General features: G+C 30.7%; 3 protein-coding genes across 4 annotated transcripts; 2 read left to right on the top strand and 1 right to left on the bottom strand.

Annotated features, from left to right (window-relative positions):
* The first annotated feature begins 699 nt into the window (after positions 1 to 699).
* LOC105779907 (transcription factor bHLH123) lies at positions 700 to 3,616 on the top strand. 2 transcript variants are annotated; one of them, XM_012603925.2, is made up of 7 exons: positions 700 to 1,274; positions 1,372 to 2,029; positions 2,158 to 2,268; positions 2,386 to 2,451; positions 2,554 to 2,619; positions 2,715 to 2,771; positions 2,853 to 3,616. In XM_012603925.2, exons 1-7 carry the CDS (start codon positions 952 to 954, stop codon positions 3,003 to 3,005), a joined length of 1,434 nt encoding a protein of 477 aa, XP_012459379.1. In that variant the 5' UTR covers positions 700 to 951; the 3' UTR covers positions 3,006 to 3,616. The 2 variants fall into 2 exon arrangements, with proteins under 2 accessions (XP_012459379.1, XP_012459388.1); XM_012603934.2 differs by having other exon boundaries at positions 701 to 1,274; positions 2,718 to 2,771.
* Positions 3,617 to 8,968: 5,352 nt separating this feature from the next.
* Positions 8,969 to 13,234, bottom strand: LOC105779928 (probable NAD(P)H dehydrogenase (quinone) FQR1-like 1). Its single transcript, XM_012603947.2, has 4 exons — positions 13,065 to 13,234; positions 10,403 to 10,496; positions 9,483 to 9,745; positions 8,969 to 9,380 (listed from the first exon to the last, which is right to left on the bottom strand). The coding sequence occupies exons 1-4, from the start codon at positions 13,085 to 13,087 to the stop codon at positions 9,149 to 9,151; spliced, it is 612 nt and encodes a 203-aa protein (XP_012459401.1). The 5' UTR covers positions 13,088 to 13,234; the 3' UTR covers positions 8,969 to 9,148.
* A 5,484-nt stretch (positions 13,235 to 18,718) lies between these two features.
* Positions 18,719 to 21,751, top strand: LOC105786729 (uncharacterized). Its single transcript, XM_052626041.1, has 4 exons — positions 18,719 to 18,926; positions 19,036 to 19,183; positions 19,232 to 20,186; positions 21,410 to 21,751. Exons 1-4 carry the CDS (start codon positions 18,719 to 18,721, stop codon positions 21,749 to 21,751), a joined length of 1,653 nt encoding a protein of 550 aa, XP_052482001.1.

Here is a 21,751-nt window from a genome sequence, read left to right as displayed (position 1 = left end):
GCCACTTTTGTATAGTTTGTAAGCTTTTAACATTTGGTGTACCATTTTATTTTTTCCACATTTTTTATTAGTTTTGTAAAAGTTAAATTCTTATAGAATGAAAATCATTGTAATTTTAACAATCAAGGTTTTAAAATAAACATATATATTTTTGTATTTTAATTTCTTAATTGTGTTTTTGTGAAATGTTATAATTTTTTAAATATTAAAAATAATTCAATTAATACAGTTAATTCGTACATCATTTAAAAAATAGTATATATATAAACACCATTTTAATTTTTAAAATTCAAAATATAATATATATATATATATATATAATTACAATATCATATATATATTAGTAATGTTATATTTTAAAAGTTAAATATAAGTAATGTTAAAATCAAATAGTGGGTGTCTATAATTAGCTCAACTTCGTGTTTTCCTTTAGAAGTCATCTTTGGCATGAATTAATTGTGCAAATTAAGCAGACCCTACATATAAAGTAATGAAAAAACACTTTGAAAAAGGAGAGAAAATCAAAATTCCTATATATAACAAAAAAGACTATGCATCATATTATATATATATATATATATATATATATATTAAAATTAATTTCGAAACTTTAACAGAAAGTTAATAAAGCATCTAAAATATTAAATCCAAAGCAGAAGGGAAAAAAAATTCAATTTCAAAATGACCTTTCCCCTTGTCTTATCACCCCTAGAAATGTCAACCACATCCTGGTTACTTGTTTCACTATAGTACTGCCAATTAAGCTGTTTAATCCTTTGGCTGCTTTGGGTGTGTATGTGTGTGTGGGTATATATATATATATAACCTGAGATGCAGCAAATCGTTTTCTATCATTTTATTCAACCATAACCCCCCCCCCTCAAACAAGCCTCTCCATCAAACAGGTCCTTCACCATAGCAACTGTAAGGCAGCAGCTGAGTTTTATAGCCATGGCAGACGAGTTTAATACAGGGACTAATTGGTGGGATTCATCAAGGACAGCTGGTTCATCTTCTTCATCTTCAGGGCTTAATAACAGCTTTGCTTGGGCAACTGAAATGGTTGATATCAAAGCAGCAAGGTCTCCAATGGATTCGGTCTCATCAGTTTCAGGCAGTTCAGTTGTTTTCCATGATAACCCAAAGCTTCAAGTTGGACTCGGACCTGATCATCATCATCATCATCATCATCACCATCATCATCCACCTAGTGATTTACAAATGATGGGTTTAGGACTTCCTTCTCAAGCCATGGATTGGAACCAAGCTTTGCTGTAAGTACTTCAAATATACTTTGATATGTTTATATGTTTATTGTCGGTTTAAAGTTTTAATTTTTGTTATGTTTTTTTTTTAATTTATTCTTAACAGGCGTGGGGATAAGAGTGAGGTTAGTTTCAGGTCGATGCTTCAAGATCATAACTTGAATGCTTCAAATGCAAACTATCCGCATCAACAGCAAGAAACAGGTGGGATTGGATCGTCTCAACTTCATTGGAGAGACAAAATGTTTACTGGGGATGCTGAGTTAAAGCAAATCGGGAGAGGGTTTTCACTGGATCAATCTCAGTTCAGTCCCCATGGAAGTTCCAGTGATAGCACTGTGACTTGCCAGAGCTTGCCTTCTAGTTTCCAGATGGATTCTTCTACAGCTTTGTATGGGAGTCCCTCAACCATTCTGCAAGGGCTATTGGGGTCAGAAAATCAACCACAACAACAACAACAACAACAACAATCCTCTTATGAGAATCGTTCAATGAATTACCAATATGGAGCAGCCGCCGCTACAAGTTATGGAATGAACACTAATGATCAATTGTTGCCTAATGCTTTGTCGAAAGTCCCACAATTCTTAAGAAGTTCACCTCCAAAACAACAACTCCATGGTCAATTACATTTCTCAAACAATGCTCCTTTTTGGAATCCATCTGCAGCAGCAGCAGCTTCCATGACTGATCATGTTAGGCCTGGGTTTTTCCCCTCATTGCAAACCCAATTTCAAACAGGAACTTTCGATGAAAAACCAAAGGTGACCCCCCCTCCAGGAAAAAAAAAGTGGATTGAAGAATCTTTTACTTCCATTTTATTTCTATATTAGGGTTTGGAATATATGTTGTAGTTAGAATTTTTATTTATTTCATTTTCATATGTCAGCAGAATATATCCGAAGTTCGGGAGACGAGCACTGTGGTGAAGAAAAGTGGAAACGAACCCGCTTCTACTAAAAGGCCTCGAAATGAAACCCCATCAACTATGCCAGCTTTTAAGGTACCATCACTTTGATAAAACTTTTCACAACGGGATTTTTTTTTTTTTGAATTTGTTTTATATGATTCGATAGAAATATAAATGAGAATTTCATTCAATAGCTTTGATTGATCATAGGTGAGAAAAGAGAAGATGGGGGACAGAATCACTGCACTCCAACAATTGGTTTCACCTTTCGGAAAAGTGAGTTTTCTCTTCATCTTTTTGTTTTTTTTGTTTTTTTACTGTTCGTCAGTCTTCAGAGAAATCAAAGTAAATGAATTTTTCTTAATTATTTATTTGTAGACGGATACAGCCTCAGTGCTATCTGAAGCCATTGAATACATTAAATTCCTCCATGCACAAGTCAGTGTAAGTTCCATGAACACCCCCGCCTAGTCTTCCCTTCTATGCAAATCATAAAAATATTAACAGTGTTGTGATAAGGTTTTGTGTTTTTCCTATAGCAGGTTTTAAGTACCCCATACATGAAAAATGAAGCCACCATACAACATCATCAACAGGTACTATTAATATATTATTAATACAACATTTTTCTTGGTGTTATTGGTATAGAGTTGATAGCTCATAATCTTTAATGGCAGAATCCTGAGAAGTCCAAGGACCCAGCAGAAGGACCTAAACAAGATCTAAGAAGTCGAGGACTATGCCTAGTGCCAGTCTCCAGCACATTCCCATTGACAAATGAGTCGCCTGTGGATTTCTGGACACCAACATTTGGAGGAACTTTCAGGTAGATGACTGAAATGGTGGGGGGAAAAAAAGGGGGTCCATAGATATTATATGTAAATGGAACAGATTCTCTGCAAACTATAGTGTATATTCTTATCAGGAAAATCAAAACCCTAGATACAAGTTGGAGGGATGATAATTGATAAGAATGAAATTGGAAAGAAGTCCAGACTCCAAGAAGGGAAAATTGAAAGGGAAAATAGAAGATAGAAAAGGGAAGAGGACTCTTCAAAGAAGAGGGGGCAATAGCAAGGTTCCAACAACAGGCAAAATGATGCAAGGATTTGGGCATTGTTGAAGGGGACCATATGAGATATAAACTGATATTAATTTGTTTTTGTAATAATTGAAGAATAATTATTGTGAGATGAGAGGTTATTTTATTGGATTAGGAATATGAATTCAGAATTAAACAATAGTTGCTGATTTTATAGGGAAAAAATAGAAATAATTTAGAAAGAAAAACTGAACCCTTTGTTCCTTTTTTGTTTTTTATAATTTTGTGTTTACCAACATTGTGAATAGAGGTGCCACTACTACCTTTAATTTAACAAGTAAAAAGGAAAAGAGAAGAATAATTGAAATGTTGAATAAAGAAATGTGCATTGATTGGAAATCTCACTTTTGATTTTGTTATTTGTTTGGAATATGTTAGTGGAAGTCAGAAGGTGGCCCACTCCAGCTCCTCCTCTCTTTCACCTTTTATTTTCAATTTTATAATATAATAACACAGTAATAGCATCAATGTGGAGGAATGTATGTAAAAATACTATCAGTTCATGCCTTTTGCTTTTCAATTGAGTGGTCACATTGAAGAGCTTCCATTGGAAGGTAAAGAAAAAACACTTTATTATTTATACATCTTTTTTTTGTCCATTTTTAATGCTTTCAATGGAGACCTTGTGAAAAAATATCCTAGATAATAATGAGTATATGTGGCCTTCCTACCTCTTCTTCATCAAAACTACTTTTTAAAGATTAATATTACAAACTTTATGAAAAATTAATCTAATTCTTAAGCAGTTTAAAATGTTGGATTAACTTTTAATTTTATAAAATTATGAAAAATTAAAATATAAAAGAAAAGTGAGATAGAAGTAAATTTTAGAAATCAAATATAATGATTAACATTTCATTAAGAGGAGAGTTGGATTAATTGATGTAAAATGAGGATGGCTTTAACATTCACAAATATATGATAAATATTTATCTTCACAAATATAATGTGAAAAGAAGCATCGCATACAACATCCTAAAACTATTTACTAATTACAAAATAACATGAATGCTAGTTTTTATTTTAATATTTATATATTATAATTAGATTTAATTAAAATAATGTATTTTTATCGCAATAGACATATTTAAGTTGAGGAAATCAAGTAAACCTGATTTTAATTAAAATAATATTTTTTAACCTTTATTCAAATTTATTGGTTATGTACAAGCAAAATTGGGTGAAACACATTGATATCATCTTTATAAATTAAAAGTTTCACCCAAATCATATTTATGATTCAAGATCTAAAATTTCAGTTGATGTGGACACGTGTTTTTTGACATATGGCATATTCATTTTATTCACATGTTGTAATTTTCTATATAACCAAATTTTAATCACGCATTAATTAGAAAACATCTCATAGCCCACACTTACTTTATAAATAAGTGTAAATTTCATCACTATTTTCATAAGCTTTCTAGTGAAGAAAGAACTTATTGTTTAAAACATTTATATATTATTTATAATATATGAAAGAGGGAAATAATAATATTTCAATTGGTCTAGAAATAACTTAAAACCACCATTTAATATTTTTATTCTCAATATAATTTAAATAAGTGATTGTTTTTATTAAAAATAAAAAAGTTAAATTTAATTTTACATTGACTAGAGAATACGCTTATAGCTCACTTCATTATTTTATTAAAAATATTTTAATCCCTTAAAAGTCAATTTTCATCTCACATTGACGGAGAATTCTCCCATACTCACACTTACCCTATAAATAAGTGTAATTTTTCGTAATTTTCATTAAAATTAATTTTAATCTCACATTGACTAGAGAATACACTAATAGCTCACTTCTTCACTACTTTCATTCAAAAGTTAATTTTAATCTCACATTGATTAGAAAACACTCTTATGCTCACACTTACACTATAAATAATTGTCAATTTCTTCGCTATTTTCATTAAAAGTTAATTTTAATCTCATATAATTAAATCATAAAATATTTAAAATATATTATCTTTTAAAAACTTAAGTATATCTTTTACCTATTGTTTCATCAATAATTTTAATTAATATGTCGTTATTTAAATAATAACAATTTTATAAAATAAACGAACAATTTGTGCATCGAGTCGGATAGAAAACTAATAAAATTATAATTTAATACTTCAATTTATTATTCGAATAAGATATACCGATCAATACATTTGAAGGTTAAGCGTCTAAACATCTTTTCTCACAAGTTTAGAATAAAATATATAGCATCAATGCGATAAAAACTAGTACTATAAAGGCCATTGTATCAAGAGATAGATTGTATTTTATTTAATTTATTCAAAAAATGAGTAAATTAGTCCCTAGATGTTAAATCAAAGAGCAAACTAGCCGTTTCAATTAAAATTTCTATCTATTTCTATTGTTAAAAATTAGCGTGGCTGATCGAATAACTAAGCAATTACACGTAGCGTGCCACATATACTTCATGTTGACATACATAAACCAGTTTTTAACAATAGAAATAAAATAAAAAAAACTTTTAACATACATACTAATTTGCTTTTTAATCTAATGTATAAGGATTATTTTACTCATATTTTTAGTAAAGAAAACAAAATGCAATTTAACTCTGAATACAAGAGCCTCCATGATACTTTTACTCAATAAAACTCTTTTGAGTATTATTATCACATTTTCGAACATTTATAAACTATTTTAAATAAAGATGAAGCTAATTGAAACCTTTGTAAATATATGGGTAGAATTACTTGGCTATATATGAATTGGGTATATTTTTATATTTAAATTTCAATAGCTTGGGAAGAAAAACTTTGGGTTACCTCATGATTAATAAATCTAATTAAAATTTCCAAGAAAACCCTACCATTTATAGGACCAAAAAGAAGAAAGCTGGACATATATAACAGACTAATCATGAAGAACTTTATGAGATTCTACAATCTAATAATCTTCTTTTGTACTCTTTCTTTTTCTTCAAAGTAAAGAATAAAATGCACTAAGAATGTAAATATATAATCTCAAAAAACCAAATAAATTATTTATATTATATCTTTACTCCTACTCTAGTTGGCCTCAACTTTTGCACCCATTGGCTACAAAAGAGCTTTGTAAACATATCTTGTACAGTACCTTGGGATCAGTACTCTTTGATGATCAATTCACTTCATAAAGTTGCAAAATTAAAATTTCAACTAACATTAACTTTAGTGAACAATGACAATAATATTATATGTACCAAAATGAAAGAATCTAGGCATTGATCATTGCTCTTCTCATACTCTTCCATGTGATCCCCAAGATTTCTTAGGTTTACTTTTAGTAGTCTATATTTGTCATATCTCTTTAACAAGTTTTCATTTTTGTTTCCAACTCTTTTGTTTTTTTGGGGGCTAATATGTCAATTAGTATTCTTTATTTAAGTCTTTATTCATTAAAACCCTTAATGGAAATATACTTGAATGTGAGAATCTTGTGTTTATCTTCAAATCTCTTGAATAATACTTTAGTAGTTAAATTTAAGTGAAAGAAAGGATCAAATTCACAAAACATACTAAATTTATCATTATGGCTAAAAAAATAAAAATTTTAGTCTTTCATAAGAGTTTATGGAGTCTTTTTTTTTTTCTTGCATACATGAAGAATTAGTTCTTAGTTTTACCCATTGGATGAAGCTATTTGTTTTACGTTAGGTCCTCAGAAAAATTAGAAATCAAGTGAATTGATAAATATATATCTATAATGTGCCTAATAACTAACCCTTCGCATTCTGTAGGCCCATTAAGGGGGTAGATGTTGGCCACGAGTTTTAAAACTACTCCATCGAACCGTCGACCACTAGTTAAGGTAAGAGAGGCCCTTATCATCTCACCTAACTCCCGTGGTTATAATGTTCTTCCACTTTACTCATTGATAAAGAATGATATAGGCTAGATTTAAATTTAAAATGCTTGGAATTGATGAAAGGGGAGTCATAAAATGTAAGCCCCCACCATTAAAATTTAATTCCAAGCATTTTATATTTGAGCTGTCCAAATTTAATGTTAATTAGTTAGGGCTTTTGATATGATATAATATCCCTCCCTACTACAATAATTAAGCTATTTTTCCAGAGTATTTATGCCACTTGAAAGCTAAAATATTTTATGTTAAACCCATCATTTTAGAACATAATTCATTTCATCAAAAAAGAAGTAACTTGTCTTCAAAGCTCCCTTACATATTCTTTTTATTTCTCATCATTTTCAATTTGAATAATTTAGTTTTAAAATCTAAGTAACTTTTAGCCATTAATGAATCTCCTCACCCAAAAATGCTTAGATTAGTTACTAAAATTCAAGGTTTTTCCGAGACTGTTAAATTAAAAATATACATGAAAGAGAAATGTTTACATTTTAAATCGAGTCAAATCTAAATAAACAAAATGTTTGTTAATGTGAGATCCAAGTTTAATACAAATCTGATCCTTCTTGAACTATGAATATCTTTAGTACGGATGAAACAAAAAATAATTACGTTAGAATCGAAATTAAATTATAAATTTTAGGGGCCAAAACACAAAATTTATCATTTTGTTACCTATAAATTTAGTGTATTAACATAAGAAGACTTAATTCATACATAAATATTAAAATGATTTGGCATAACTTAATAATAATCAGTACAAAATTAAAATTAAAATTAAAATGATGAGTTCTTGTTTCTTATTTTTCTAAAAAAAAAACTTACTTAAAAAAGTTAAAAATTTCCTCCCATTTCGTGACAAAGTGAAAGTAATTCATTACTAATTCATGTATTACGACATGTTAAAAAATAATACCCAATCAAATAAAACAAATTCATGTATTAAGATGGGTTGGAAAATAATATTCCACTCAAATGAAGCAACAAATAAGAAAGGTTTAAAAAGCAATTTTATCAAACCTTTGCGTATGCGGTCCTCTACAAAAATTCGGTCATATATGAGATCGACCAATATAAACAACAAATAAGAAGAATAAAGAAAATTGAACACACAAATATTTACACGGAAAACTCTCAATTAAGTGGATAAAAAATTACGGGTAAAAGAAACTTTATTAATGAGAAAATAATCCGAAAAATACAAGATGGAGATAATAAAAAACAAATTCTGAACCTTGAATACAAAGTCCTCCAACTGAAACACAAAATTCTCTTAAAGCTTTGTTAAAGTTATTTCTTAATTGTGTTATATTGTATTTTTTATTAACATTTCTAGAGTTACTAAGGCCCTTTTATAGGCCAAATTCAAAGGTCAAATATGATTAAAACGTCTTAGATTAATCAGAGTTTGATTGAAAAAAATAATAAAAATTTAACTAGGAGAAAAATATTAAATTTATGTAAGAATATATCGTGACGTCGTATGTCGCCTCATCGAGACTTCGACTCTGTTTCGTCCAAAATGCTAATAGCGTGCGTATACCTAAATAGTAGGTTTCTATCGGTCATCAAAATTTGATAATTCTGAAGCAGAAAGAAAATGTTAGGTGGATATAGGTATTTTTAAGTAGGAAAATTGGTGGACATCTCTATCGATTTGGTCTTACAAAAGCTCCCCACAGCCATTTACACAAGGGTCCCTAAAAAAGGCAACCACTTGTAATAGCATAAAAAGTGGGGAATATAATTGAACATTGCAGTTCCAACTCAAGGACCCAAACAAAACAAAAGCCTATGTTAATACACAATTTGACATTTAATAAATCACCAAACTTACCATAAATCAGAAACCAATGTAAGGTGTAACACACGTACAAGCATGTACCAGGACATGAATTATTGCTTTCTTTTCATATTTGTAAAATATAGAGAACTGAAATTCTAGAAAATAAAAAATCAAAAGGACAAATTGTGGTTTTCTGTAGTAATTTGAAATCAGGCAGCTGTCTTGAGTTTCTTTGTGATTCCGGCAATGTACTTCCCTTGGTGGAAAGCTTGCGCCAACTCGAGTTCGGATGGCATTCTTGTTCCGTCCCCAGCATAGGTTCCTGCTCCGTAAGGGCTTCCACCCTTCACTTGCTCCATCTCAAACATGCCAGCACCAAAGCTGTATCCGATGGGAACAAATATCATCCCATGGTGAACAAGCTGAGTGATTGCAGTCAACCTGTGATTAATTTGGAAAAGATACAAGTTAGGTTTTTATCGCTGTTCCATTTAATATTTGGTTGTCGTAAGTCTATCATATGCCACTGATATAAGAATTTACGGTGTAGTTTCTTGTCCGCCACCCTGAGATCCAGTGCTATAGAATATCCCAGCAGGTTTTCCAGCAAGTTGCTGAGTTCTCCATAGACCTCCAGTTGCATCCATAAATGCTTTGAATTGGGCAGACATCATGCCAAATCTTGTTGGGAAGCCAAAAATAAACCCATCAGCCTCAGCAAGGTCATGCGGTGTAATGATCGGTACATCACTTTTCGGTGGGGCACTCATCTTTCCAAGAATCTCATCTGACAGAGTCTCAGGGACCTGTACCAAATGTATGCCACAGTTACTTCATTTACTTTATCAATTCTATGGATGTTGTCTAACAAATAAATCTTGTGAAGCTTCTTATCTATATATATTTGCAACAGCAGAGCTTTACAAAACTTGGTTAAACAAATGGAAGGCAACAAACCAAATCAAGGAGGTTCAATGCAACAACAAAGCATATTTGTAAAGATTTCATCAATAAAGAATATCAAACCAAGAAACCACAAGATGTTCAAATAACTAATGGACAATAAGATACGGGATAGCTGATTAAGATCTCTTATAGGGAAAATGGTCAAGGGTTCTCAAAAGGAGACAGCAAAATGACAAACTTTTAAAAAGCACTAATTAAGTAAAATATAGCTTGATGGAGAAGAAAAGAAGCATTAGAAAAGGAGGCTGGGGAAAATATATACATTGCAATCGAGTATGAAACAGTTGAGACCAAAGCCTAGTTAATGACTTGTGACCAGACATTCTAATCAATTTACCAACCTTGAAATCTTTGGAGAATAGGACCAATAGATTCCATTTTAAAATCTCTTTTCACCTTCCTTATCCATAAATAATCTGTTCATTGCTTTTAGGTAATCTAGACTACTATAAAGAAAGCAGGTATTTCAACCACAGCAGCATGCTACAAATTATTACCTGCCATAGTTTCGCTTCAACACCTTCAACAGATGCCGCCCCTTTCTTTATCTCCTCTGCTAGTTTTTCCACATGTCCATACATGGAATAGTATCTATAACATCAGCGAGAAGTTTTGATCAAAAATTATTCAAAAAAGAAGGAACAAAAGAAGTTCCAATAAAAAGAGTCACTATATTTGCAAAAGGATTAAGCATAACCGAGGCTAAGAAAAAAGTATTCTAATGAAAATAATAATACAAAAAATAACTTGATTGAACCAAGAAATATAATAATTGAAACCAATGTATGTTTCTAGGTAATAAAAAGGACATAGCAGTTTTCACGAATTATATTATACATTATGGTCATGAAATTTTGGCTCGACAAAGAGTCATTAGGCTATCATCAAAAAATAGTATGGTCAAAAAGTTTAACTAAATTTAAGACAAAACTGGACCACTTAGTTCGACTCACACGACAAACTGCCAATCACAACATCATACAACTTGTGCAATCATGATGAACAAGCTACAATAAACCATCAATCAGCAAGTGTTGAAGTCTAAGTTAAAATCACACAAAAGCTATCACAGTTCAACATATAGTGTGCCGGCTCATAAAACACAATTTTGAGAACTATTTTAAGGTAAAATGGAGATACACTAGACCATCAATCATGGGCAGATACATGACCCAAAGAGTAGGGGAGCTTGAAGATCAATGCCAGGATAAATTTTTGGCAGAGGAAAATTCTAGAAAAGGGACATATAACGGGTTAGAAAACAGAAAAACTATGAACCAACCAAAAAAGTGTCTGCCCATCTTACCAAACATCACTATTCATCTACAATAACACAGGGCACAGGGTTCTAAGGTGAAAGCTGCCACAAACTAGGATATCAGAATAAAACCAAAAAAATTAAGCAACCAGTATTAAACTAGCAGGTTTAGTGCATAATGACAACTGCATAGTATATAACTAATCACCCCTGAAGAGAGCATGCTATGCCATACATGATACCTTGTTACAAGGGAGAATAGTTTCGGTCATTTCTATAATAAATTAATGTCAGATGTCGCTTGCAGATGGCGCCAAAGAAATTTATCTTATGTCAATACCTACAGATGTCATAGCTTTTGAATTCCAAGAATGCATATGAGTACACAATAAGCATACAACAAAAGCATCCAGAGGTCTCCAAAGTGCATACAATCTACAGTAATATAGTAATTCAATAACATGCCAAATGTAAGTCTAATATATGGTCTTACTAAAAAACATTGCTAATGGCATAAGATTTTGTAATTCAAAACAATGATGACAGAATCTAATGTCCTTAGCCCCACCATTCAGAATCTCAGATAGGTTTAATTTCTTAAGAACTTGCTCTGGCCCCAAATAAAATAAATTGCTGACTCCACTTGAGCCCTGTTTAAACTTGCTCTTGGAGGAACCTCACAAACAAGTACAGATGATGACAGCAGCAAGTGCAACTAAGTGATATTGACTTAAGTATACATATAGGGAATAGTTGTGAGGACATTCTTGATTCATCTAAAACTCAAAAATATGTCGGCAAATACAGAACTAGATCCCCACTCCACCCCCCTAAAACCGACAACCTGTCTCCATATTATTGTTCAACAAATTCAGTTCTTTACACAGCTTATGTCTTAGTTATCACGTCATCTCAGAGAGCAGTACAAAAATCGCTTGTTAATGCATATTGCAAACACAGTTTCATCTTTAATACAGATACTAGCAGACATTTAAGAAAAAAAAATTAATCCGACAGCATAATAAATTTAGAAGCTAAATCTCCAACTAGAACAATAAAACATAGCCTTTCTCAACCCAAATCTATTTGCAACATGCAAGTTTTCCAACAAATAGCAAACAATTAAATCATGGTTTAATAAAATATGCAAAACAGATCCAGTTAAGAGTTCATGGTTTACTAACTAAAAAACTGTCCTTGATAGGCTCATTTCCTTTTCTACTTCCTAATCAGTTTTCCCATGTATCAATTCAAACAAACATAACCAAATTAAACACAGCTTTAATCTGATTGACCTTTTTGATTGTGCCTCATAAAATAGCCAAATTAATCCCATTACCAACAAAAATTAGATGAAAAAGAAACTGAAACTACTGACATCCGTAACTTCTATGGTTATTTCTTAACTAATTGACTCCAAAATCAACAGCCGAGAAACAAAAACCAATTGATACTGCATTTCTCCGGTATCCAACTCGAAATTAATTTCTAACTCAAATGATTAAAAATCGCATTTTTCCAGCTCCAGAAACTTCAATTATACTTTAGGGAACTAATCTTACTCTAATTATTGTAAGATTAATTGAAATTCCAAAGTTTCCGTTAAATTATAAATACAGAAAAGAAAAACCGAGTTCAGCAGAATCAACTCAAAGCAATAAACTAATTTAAAAAATTAAATCAAAAGAAAGCTAAAAAGGGGAGGGGGGGGGGAATCACAAATCTCAACTCAACTGAAGTAATAAAAAAATCAATCAAGCATCACAATCAAACAGCATTTCAAACCCACCCACCCCCCCCCCCCAAAAAAAAAAAAGAAAAGAAAAGAAAAGAAAGAAACTAAATACAAATAAATTTATTTTCAAAATTGAAGAAGAGGGAAATAGAATTAAACTACATACACAATATACAGTTTGGTTGCCATCGATGAATTGGACAGAAAATTCCCTTTAGTTTGAAGTTTGTTTTGGTTTGGTTGTTTTTTTTTTAATCAGAAAAGAATGGTTGCAGAATGTGGGAAAATGGAGGAGGCAGAAAGCTGTACTTATAGTTGATTGCAGGGTGTGTTATTAGTTAGTAAAAGTGAGATTAAGGAAACGGTGGCGTACGTAAGGGGTTTTAAAATGGGGTTGGTGGTTGATTTTAAAAACAATTATGAAATTTAATGATGAGATGTTGTTGTCACGCTCATCATCATGCGGGTCGTTACACATTTTCAATTTAATGCTTCATACTTTACTAGCTTATCTACTTTTTATTAAATTTGTTGCCTCCAACTTATTTATACCTTTTTTATTTTATATTTTTAACTGTTCTTTAGGTCTAACTATGGCCTCAGTCTTTTTAATTTTGGAAGATGATTTAATTTGTAAAAATGTTAGTCAAGTTTTGATTAATGGAATGAAAAGATTTGTGTGAAGTAAATGGGGGGACAAAAAGATGAGTGTTTTAATTATTATTTGGTTTTTTTAGATTATTGGAATTTGGGGTCCAATAGAAAAACAAAAAGGATGAAATTGAAGACGAGGTGGGTTAATTAGTGACAAATATGGGATGACGTCTCCCATGCTACATGCTGACCCACTTTGAATATAGGGTTTTAGGCTTAATCCCTCTTTTCATCCTTGTTTTAGTGTTTGCACCAACTTTTTTATCAGTTTGCTGCTAATACTATCATTCTGTGATTTCGTTGCCTAATCCAAATTTCCGTTTAAAATTCCAAACTACTGAGTTTTTAAAAAATTATTTTCAAGTTCTGGATGCTTATAAATTATAAAATTATTTTTTTATTTTAAAATCTAGAAAAAATTATTTCACTTTCCACATAATATTACTAATCATCGCATCTTGTCTCAAGCTGTTCTATTTCAACAAACCGAAACCCATCTCTTGAGCAAATCTAATTGCTTGAGTGCTGGCTAAAGCTCCCATTATGAGTCCATCACTTTTCCTTATCACAATGCCTATACTTGATTAAAAGCGGAAAAGCATTGAAAACCAGACAAAGAGTTAAAAAAAGAATTTTAACATATTTTTTTAATGCTTTTAAAAATTTAACATTTGTAGAGGAATAGAAAATTAATTTAAATATATAATTAATATATTTAAAAATATATTTTAAATTCTTTTAAAATATAACATTAAAAGTAAATGAAATTTCAAATAATTTTTCATTCCTTTTCATTTTTTAAAATAACATAAATTATAAACATTTTAAATATAAAATTAATTCATGTTTAAAACTAATTTTAAATGCTGACTAATAAAATTAACAAGTAGATTAAAAATTAAAAAATTAATTAAATATTAAAACAAAATATTATAAAAAGCATATGGAGATATATATGAGGACAAATATGTTTTGAATTTTACTTCACATTACGTTTTAGTCATTCAATTTTTAAAACTTATGTAATGACCATTAACGTTATTAAGTTATTATAGTTTAGTCACTCATCCGTTATCTCCCATTAAAATAAACATTATATTTATCTAATTTTATCAACTAGAATGCATTTAAAATATATACTTATCCTATAAAAGGAGTATTGAAAATGTATATAATTTTTTAAAATGCCTTTTAAATTTTTATTTTATTAGTATAGAGACAGAATAACGATATTAAAAGCTTTGGTATGTTTTTCTAGTAGCGTTTTGATCTTTCAAAAATATATAAGTTTCATCTAATTCTTTCAAATTTTTAAAATTAAAATTCATATAATAATAAAATTATACTTTTAACTTCAAATTTATAATTTAATTTTAATATCTCTTAAAATAAATTTCTTGATTTTACACTTAGAGTATTACTAATAGTAAAATGGGTTTAGCTATCATTTTAATTGAATTTGCGTTTTGTTTCTGAAATATTTTCTAGTTTCATTTTTAATTTTAGAACACAGTTTTTTTATTTAAAAAACACGATAAGTAAATAAAATAAAATTTTGTTTTCAATAATGAAAACTTGGAATATGTTTGGCACCTGTTTTTTTATAATAAAAACATGAAAAATAAATAACATTTATATGGATTTCAAGCACAGTATAAAATTTAATATTTGAAAAACTATTGATTTTTCCTTTTGTGTATTTATATGAGTTTGAACTAAAATCAATTCGTTTAAAGTTAAAATTTTTTATTTTTATCATTTTTTTATAATTGTGAGAGAGGAATGGGATTACTTAAAATCAAACCTAAGCTCTTGCGACTACGACATACTATTAGTGCCACTGGGTCAACAATTTTTTAATGGTTTTTAATTTTCACATAATTTCATTTACCTTCAACCAAACACGATTTCATGAAAACTAAACGGAATCTTAATTTTTTATTTAAATTTAAGTAACTATTTTCGTAATAAAAGTTTAGGAGGCGTAAAGCTACCTCAATTTTGGGGTTATAGTATGCCACCGACTTCATATAGAATTGAAAATGGTACTTACAAAATACTTGTAACACCCCAAAAATCATAGTATTAGAATTAATAAAACCACCAAGAAAGGAGCTTTAGTCTAGGTGGTAGAGAGCTCAGTAAATCTCTTAGAAAGTCAAGGTTCTAGCCTCATTCTTTTAGTTTTCCTCTTTTATTTTTCAGCTACCAAGAAACAAATTCAATCTAGTTCATATTTTAAATGTGGTAGAAAATAACCAAGTATGGTTTAGTAGCGCAAGTGGTAAGGCTTCTAATCCCTTTTTACAACCAAGTTTGAATTATGCTAAAACCACTCCCCCATTTCTTTTCTTTTCTTTCAATTTCAGAAAAAGAGGAGTATTTTACCATTTAACCCCTTTAATTTTTGAAACCCTAACTATTTAATTCATTTTCCTAATTACATGTGGATTTCTACTTCTTTTCAACCCTAATTAGATTTTCTCTTTTCTCTTCTTTAAATACATCTTTTTCTTTTATTTCCTCATTTCCTTTTCCTAAAAATCTTCATCTTCTTTTGCTAGAAATCTTATTTTGATCCCGAGATTGAAATTGAGTTTGTTTAACCGATTTTCTAATCGATTTAGCGAAATGCCATCAATTTCATCTCTAACGTACCAAGATTGGTAAGAACTGTAATACCCAATCTGTCCGGCCCAATTTTGTAAATAAAAATAAAAATAAAAATTTATTAAAGTCCATTTAGATTGGCCCGATTACTCAAAACCCTAAACCCAAATTTAACCAAACCCAACATAAATTCCTAAAACGGTGACCCAATTGCTATGTGGCCCAACGACCAGCAGAAACCCTAGCCTGTTTCAGCAGCCGTTGCTGCCTCAGCCACGCACGCCTCCTTACGGCCACCTTCGTACCTCCACGTCGGCCTCCGTACCTGTACCTACAACGCAACAAAGCAGAACCAACAAGCAACAACAAAAAGGGAGCAGACAATAAAAAAATGAAAAAGAAGAGAGAATGAAATATATTTTCTTTTCTTTTGTAATTTCGATTGAATTTTATTTTTCGGCTATATAAAGCCATTTTCCAGAATTTGTAAGGGGACACAGAATATCAATAGAAAAAAAATCAAAAAAGCAAAAAGATTGAGTTTTTGAAGGTGATTTTTTTTTCAAAGTTTTTTTTCCCTTTTTCTATCGTTCTGTTCTTGTTTCTTTTTTGATATACTCAAAATAAAAAGAAAAGAAGAGGATCTTACCTTTGTAAAGGTGCCAACGAAGCCCTGTTCACTCCGTTCAAATCGGAGCCGGAGGGGGTTTCGCATTCGGAGGCGGTAGAGGGGAAAGATTCAGCTTTTAGATTTGTTTAAAGTGGCTAGGGGACTAATGATTTAGGGTTTTTTTGTGGCATTTATACTATTGAAACCAGGGATTTAAATAACGGTCCGATATCAGAATAGCGGCTGTTATATAGCAGTAGCGGCACCGTCAGAAACCGCTTTTGCTTTGAAAATAGCAGTGTGAAGCGGAGTCACGCCAATAGCGGTGGGTCGCGGTCGCAATTTAACGGGTAACGGCCAATTGCGGCAATAACAAGCCGCTATTCCCGTTATTTTCTGTTGCCGTAAATTTTTAAAAAAAGTCATCCCCTCAAACAAAAATCAACAGAAACAGTGAAACACAATAAAACAAAAGGGAATATATTCTCCTACCTGCAAAATCAGAGAGCTTTCAATCAAAAAAAAGTAATAAGAAGTCCAAAAAAATAGAAAAAAGTAGTCAAAACTCAAAAGCAATAGAAAATATGAAATTCTGTTTCTTATATTTCGGCAAACAACAAGCAGCAGATGAAAGCAAGGAGCCGAGGACTTGAATCTGAAAAGCAAACCCTGCCCTAATCACTTGCACATTCAGAGATTCATAATTTTCAAGTAAGTAGTACCTGAAATTTTGTCTTGATTTTTGCTTGTTTGTCTTGAATCTGCAGTGCAAATATGTTCTTTAGAATTGAGGACACCATTTGAACTGCTTGACGGATGCCATCTATTTCCTCTTCGAAGTTCTAGCCTTCTAGATTTCTTCCAGTTCTCTCTCAGCCCTTCTAAGCCAGTATTCCTTTACCTGGTTTTTCACACTTTCAACAGCAGTAGAGGCAACATATTCGGCCATTTTTGTTGATAGTCTGATGAGTGATGAGGTTGAAGTTTAGAGTTGGAGACTTGGAGCCTTGGAGCCTACTGGTTAGGGTTAGGGAATAGAAAGAATCGTTTCATTTTATTTTAATTTTTCTGTTTTTGTTTTGGTTTATGGCTTTATTGGCATGCTGCTCTGTTTTGTTTTTTCTGCCTATTGTTTTACTCATTAATTAGGGGGCAACCACCGCCCATTTTAACCACTAGAAAATAGACATGTAAATTTTAATTTTATTGAGAAATGGTAAGTTGGTAACCTCAATTTGCAGCCACCTTCCATTTTATCCACCTGTCAATTGTTAAAAATTTTCTTAAAATAATTATTAGAAAATTTCTTTATTAAATTTAAAAATATATATATAAATTTCTAGACACAATTTTTAATATGACATGTAATAAAGTCTTTATAGTTAATTTTCCCCTTAAGTCCCTTAAGTCTTTGTTATCTATGAACAAACATTCATATATTAAAATTAAAATATTTGAAACACAAAATTTTATCATATGTTTGTTGATAAAGTAAATGTTTGTCCACAAGAATCTAGAAAAGGATTTATGGAATTTCCAATGAAATGGTACCTTCAAATATAAATGTTAAGCAATTTAAGAATCTAATTGTAACAAGTAAAAAAAAGTAAAACATATCTTAGAAAAAGAAACAAAACACTCCTTTTGAAAGAAATCGAAAATGAAGATGTTTAGTTAGCTTATAAATAAAAAACTTTAGATTTAACTTAAGAAAGTAAAAAAAAAAGATTTCTAAATATAATTTAGTTTGCATAATAAGAAAATTTTGAATTTTAAATTTGGTCCAATTTGAATTTAAATTATGTATGGATTATACAATAAATTTAAATTGTTCATGTTAATGATATTTACTTTTTTTTGTACTATATTGTTGATAATATAAGTAATGAGTTGCTTATATTTCTAAATATATTTTTATATTTCTTATATATAAATAAAAATAAAGCATGCCACCACGTGAAGAGTTCCCGACTAAAGGATTGGAGGGTGCACCAAGTAATGATATAGGTTGGCACTTTGGAACTCCAGTGCCAAATGCGAAAGGAAATATCGTATGTAAACTTTGTGGTAAAGTTGTGAAAGGAGGAATAACACAATTTAAAGAGCACATTGCTCATAAAACCGGCAATGTTGCACCATGCCCTAATGTTACTGGTATGTGATACTTTATTATTATTTTTAAATGTTATTGTAAATTTATCAATAAAGATTATATATAATTGATAATAATATAAAGTGTGAATTATTTTTATTTTATTAACAGATGTCATTAGAGAAAGTATGATGAATATGCTGAAAGAAGGAAACACAAAGAAAGTAGACAAAAAGAGGAGAAAAGATGAATTCTTATCTCAATTGAGAGAAGAGGAGGATGAACACGAGGAATTCATTAATGAGATTTCTGCTATAAGGCAAACAACTCGAGAAAGTATCTAATCACAACATGAGTGGCATAAAAGGGAAGAATTCAGACGAAGTACTAGTGGTTGGGATAACATTTATGAAGAAGGGCGATCTTCTCAAGGATTAGCTAGAGAAAGAACACGTAAATCCATCCCAAGTGAGTCTGAGTTTACCTTAAGGGGAGCTATACCTGAATTGGTTAGAAGCAAAAGTTCAAAGCAACCAAAGGTCAATGACTCTTTTTTAAAGAGTTTTCGAAGAAAGATAGGTGAAGCGGTATCTAAAATTTTAATATATGAAAGACTTCCTTTTCAATTAGCAAGCTCTCCATGGTTGTATAACTTAATTCAAGTGTCAACAGAAGTTGGAAAATGTGTAAAGCTCCCAACACCTTATGAGGTTTCAGATGTGTATTTGGAATCAGAGTATCAACGAGTTCGTGATTGGGTAAATGGACTAAAGACTCATTGGAAAGAATTGGGTGCAACTCTAATGTGTGATGGTTGGACCAATAGTTTGAATCAAATTCACATCATTAATTTCCTTGTTTATTGCAGTAAAGGAACCATTTTTTGGAAATCGGTAGATGTCTCAAGTGTCCATAGTAGAGATGTTGAATTCTACTACTGTTTGTTAGATTCAGTTGTAGAAGAAATTGGAGAAAATTACGTTGTCCAAATAGTGACTGATAATGAGGCAGCAATGAAAGCTTCTGGAAAAAAATTAATGTTGAAAAGAAAACACCTATATTGGACCTCATGTGCAACTCACTGTTTAGATTTATGCCTTGAAGATATTGGGAAAAAGCCCAGTGTAGCAAAAGTGTTAGATGAGGCAAAGAAAGTGACTTGCTTTATATACAATCACATTTGGACTGTTGATTTGATGAAGAAGTATACACAAGGGAAACAAATACTTCGACCCGCTCTTACTCGATTTGCAACTCATTTCATTCAACTTGAAGAGATAACAAGGCAAAAGCAAGGTCTGAGAGAAATGTTTAATTCAAAGGTCAGTATTTTATAACTAGTTAATATAATTACTTAAATATAGTAACCTTTAGTGATTTTATTAGTTCCAAATAATTTAAATTATATTATTTTAAAAATTTTCTTATGAATATATAGGAATTTAAAGAATCAAAATGGGGACAGCAAAAGTCAGGGCCTGCTTATGAAGCCAAAAAAATTGTTTTGGGAAAAGATTTTTGGAAAAAAGCCAATTACCTCATAAAAGTTTACAAGCCCTTAGTAAGAGTATTGGGACTTGTGGATAGCGATGAAAAACCAATGATGGGCCTTATTTATGAGGCTGTTGATAGAGCTAAATGAGAAATTCAACAAGATTGTCAATATTTCACAGAGTATGAAAAGATTATTGACAATAGATGGAATTTTATGCATTCCGACTTGCATTCAGCTGGTAAGATAAAATGTTTCATATAATTAAGAACTATTTTTATATTTTATTATTTTAAGCTTTAGATTATTATTATTTGATGATATTCTTATAAATTATACTTAGGTTATTTTCTCAATCCTTAATTTCAATTTGGGGTGGAGCATTCTGAGAATGTATTAATAGAAACATTAGAAGGTACACGATCAGTAATTGAAATATTAGAACCTTCTCTTGATACTCAAGTCAGAATGGTTAATCAGGTTAGATTCAAGTACTATTATTTGTAACTTAGTTACATAATTTGAAATAGAATTTTTATTTTTATTTTTACTCTATCTTTTATTTATGCAGTTGTTACTATTTAGAGATAAACATGAGACATTCGGTACTCCATAAGCACAAAGAGCTTGGAAGCAAATGAATCCGGGTAAACAGTTAATTAAATTATTTAATTTAATTTATATTATTTAATTATAGTGTACATTTTGAAGTTATTTTGAAATTTAAATAATATTATGCAGCTGAGTGGTGGATAATATACGGCACATGTGTTCCTGAATTACAAAAATTAGCAATTAAAGTGCTTAGTCAAACAACTTCAGCATCAAATTGCGAACGAAATTGAAGCACATTTAGTTATATTCACACCAAGGCAAGAAATAGGTTAAAGTATAAAAAAACTTGAAAAAATAGTGTTTACCTATTATAATATGAGGCTTAAGATGAGGCATCAAAAAAGAATGAGCACTGATGATATAAATGCTAGTTTTAATCCTATCAGCCTTGATTATATCTTTGAGGATGTTGATCCACTATCAGAATGACTTCATGAGAAAGAGAATCCATTGTTAGATGGTGAAAATGCCAGTGTGTTGCCTGTGGATACCTCTGATGATGAAATAGATGTTGATCAATCTCAACAACAAATTTTGTCTCATTCAAGTTCTAGTTCAACTCCAAGTCAGAGTGGCGATGGACCCGATGATGGTGGTTTAAGTCCAATTGATGATGATGATGTATATAGTGGTGATAGAGGTGAAATTAGGTCTTCTAGTCAGTATAGAGGAGAATATGGGGTTAGTACCACTGGTGGACATTTTCGTGACAGATCAGAGTTTGATGGAAATATGTTTCCTGAACCTAGGAGAGATAGAAGTGAACCTAGAGCTCTATGA

This window comes from Gossypium raimondii, chromosome 1 (genome assembly GCF_025698545.1).
Source record: "Gossypium raimondii isolate GPD5lz chromosome 1, ASM2569854v1, whole genome shotgun sequence".
NCBI lineage: Eukaryota > Viridiplantae > Streptophyta > Magnoliopsida > Malvales > Malvaceae > Gossypium > Gossypium raimondii.
Note: the sequence above shows the minus strand (reverse complement) of the source record. Positions and strands in the feature narration are given on the sequence as shown.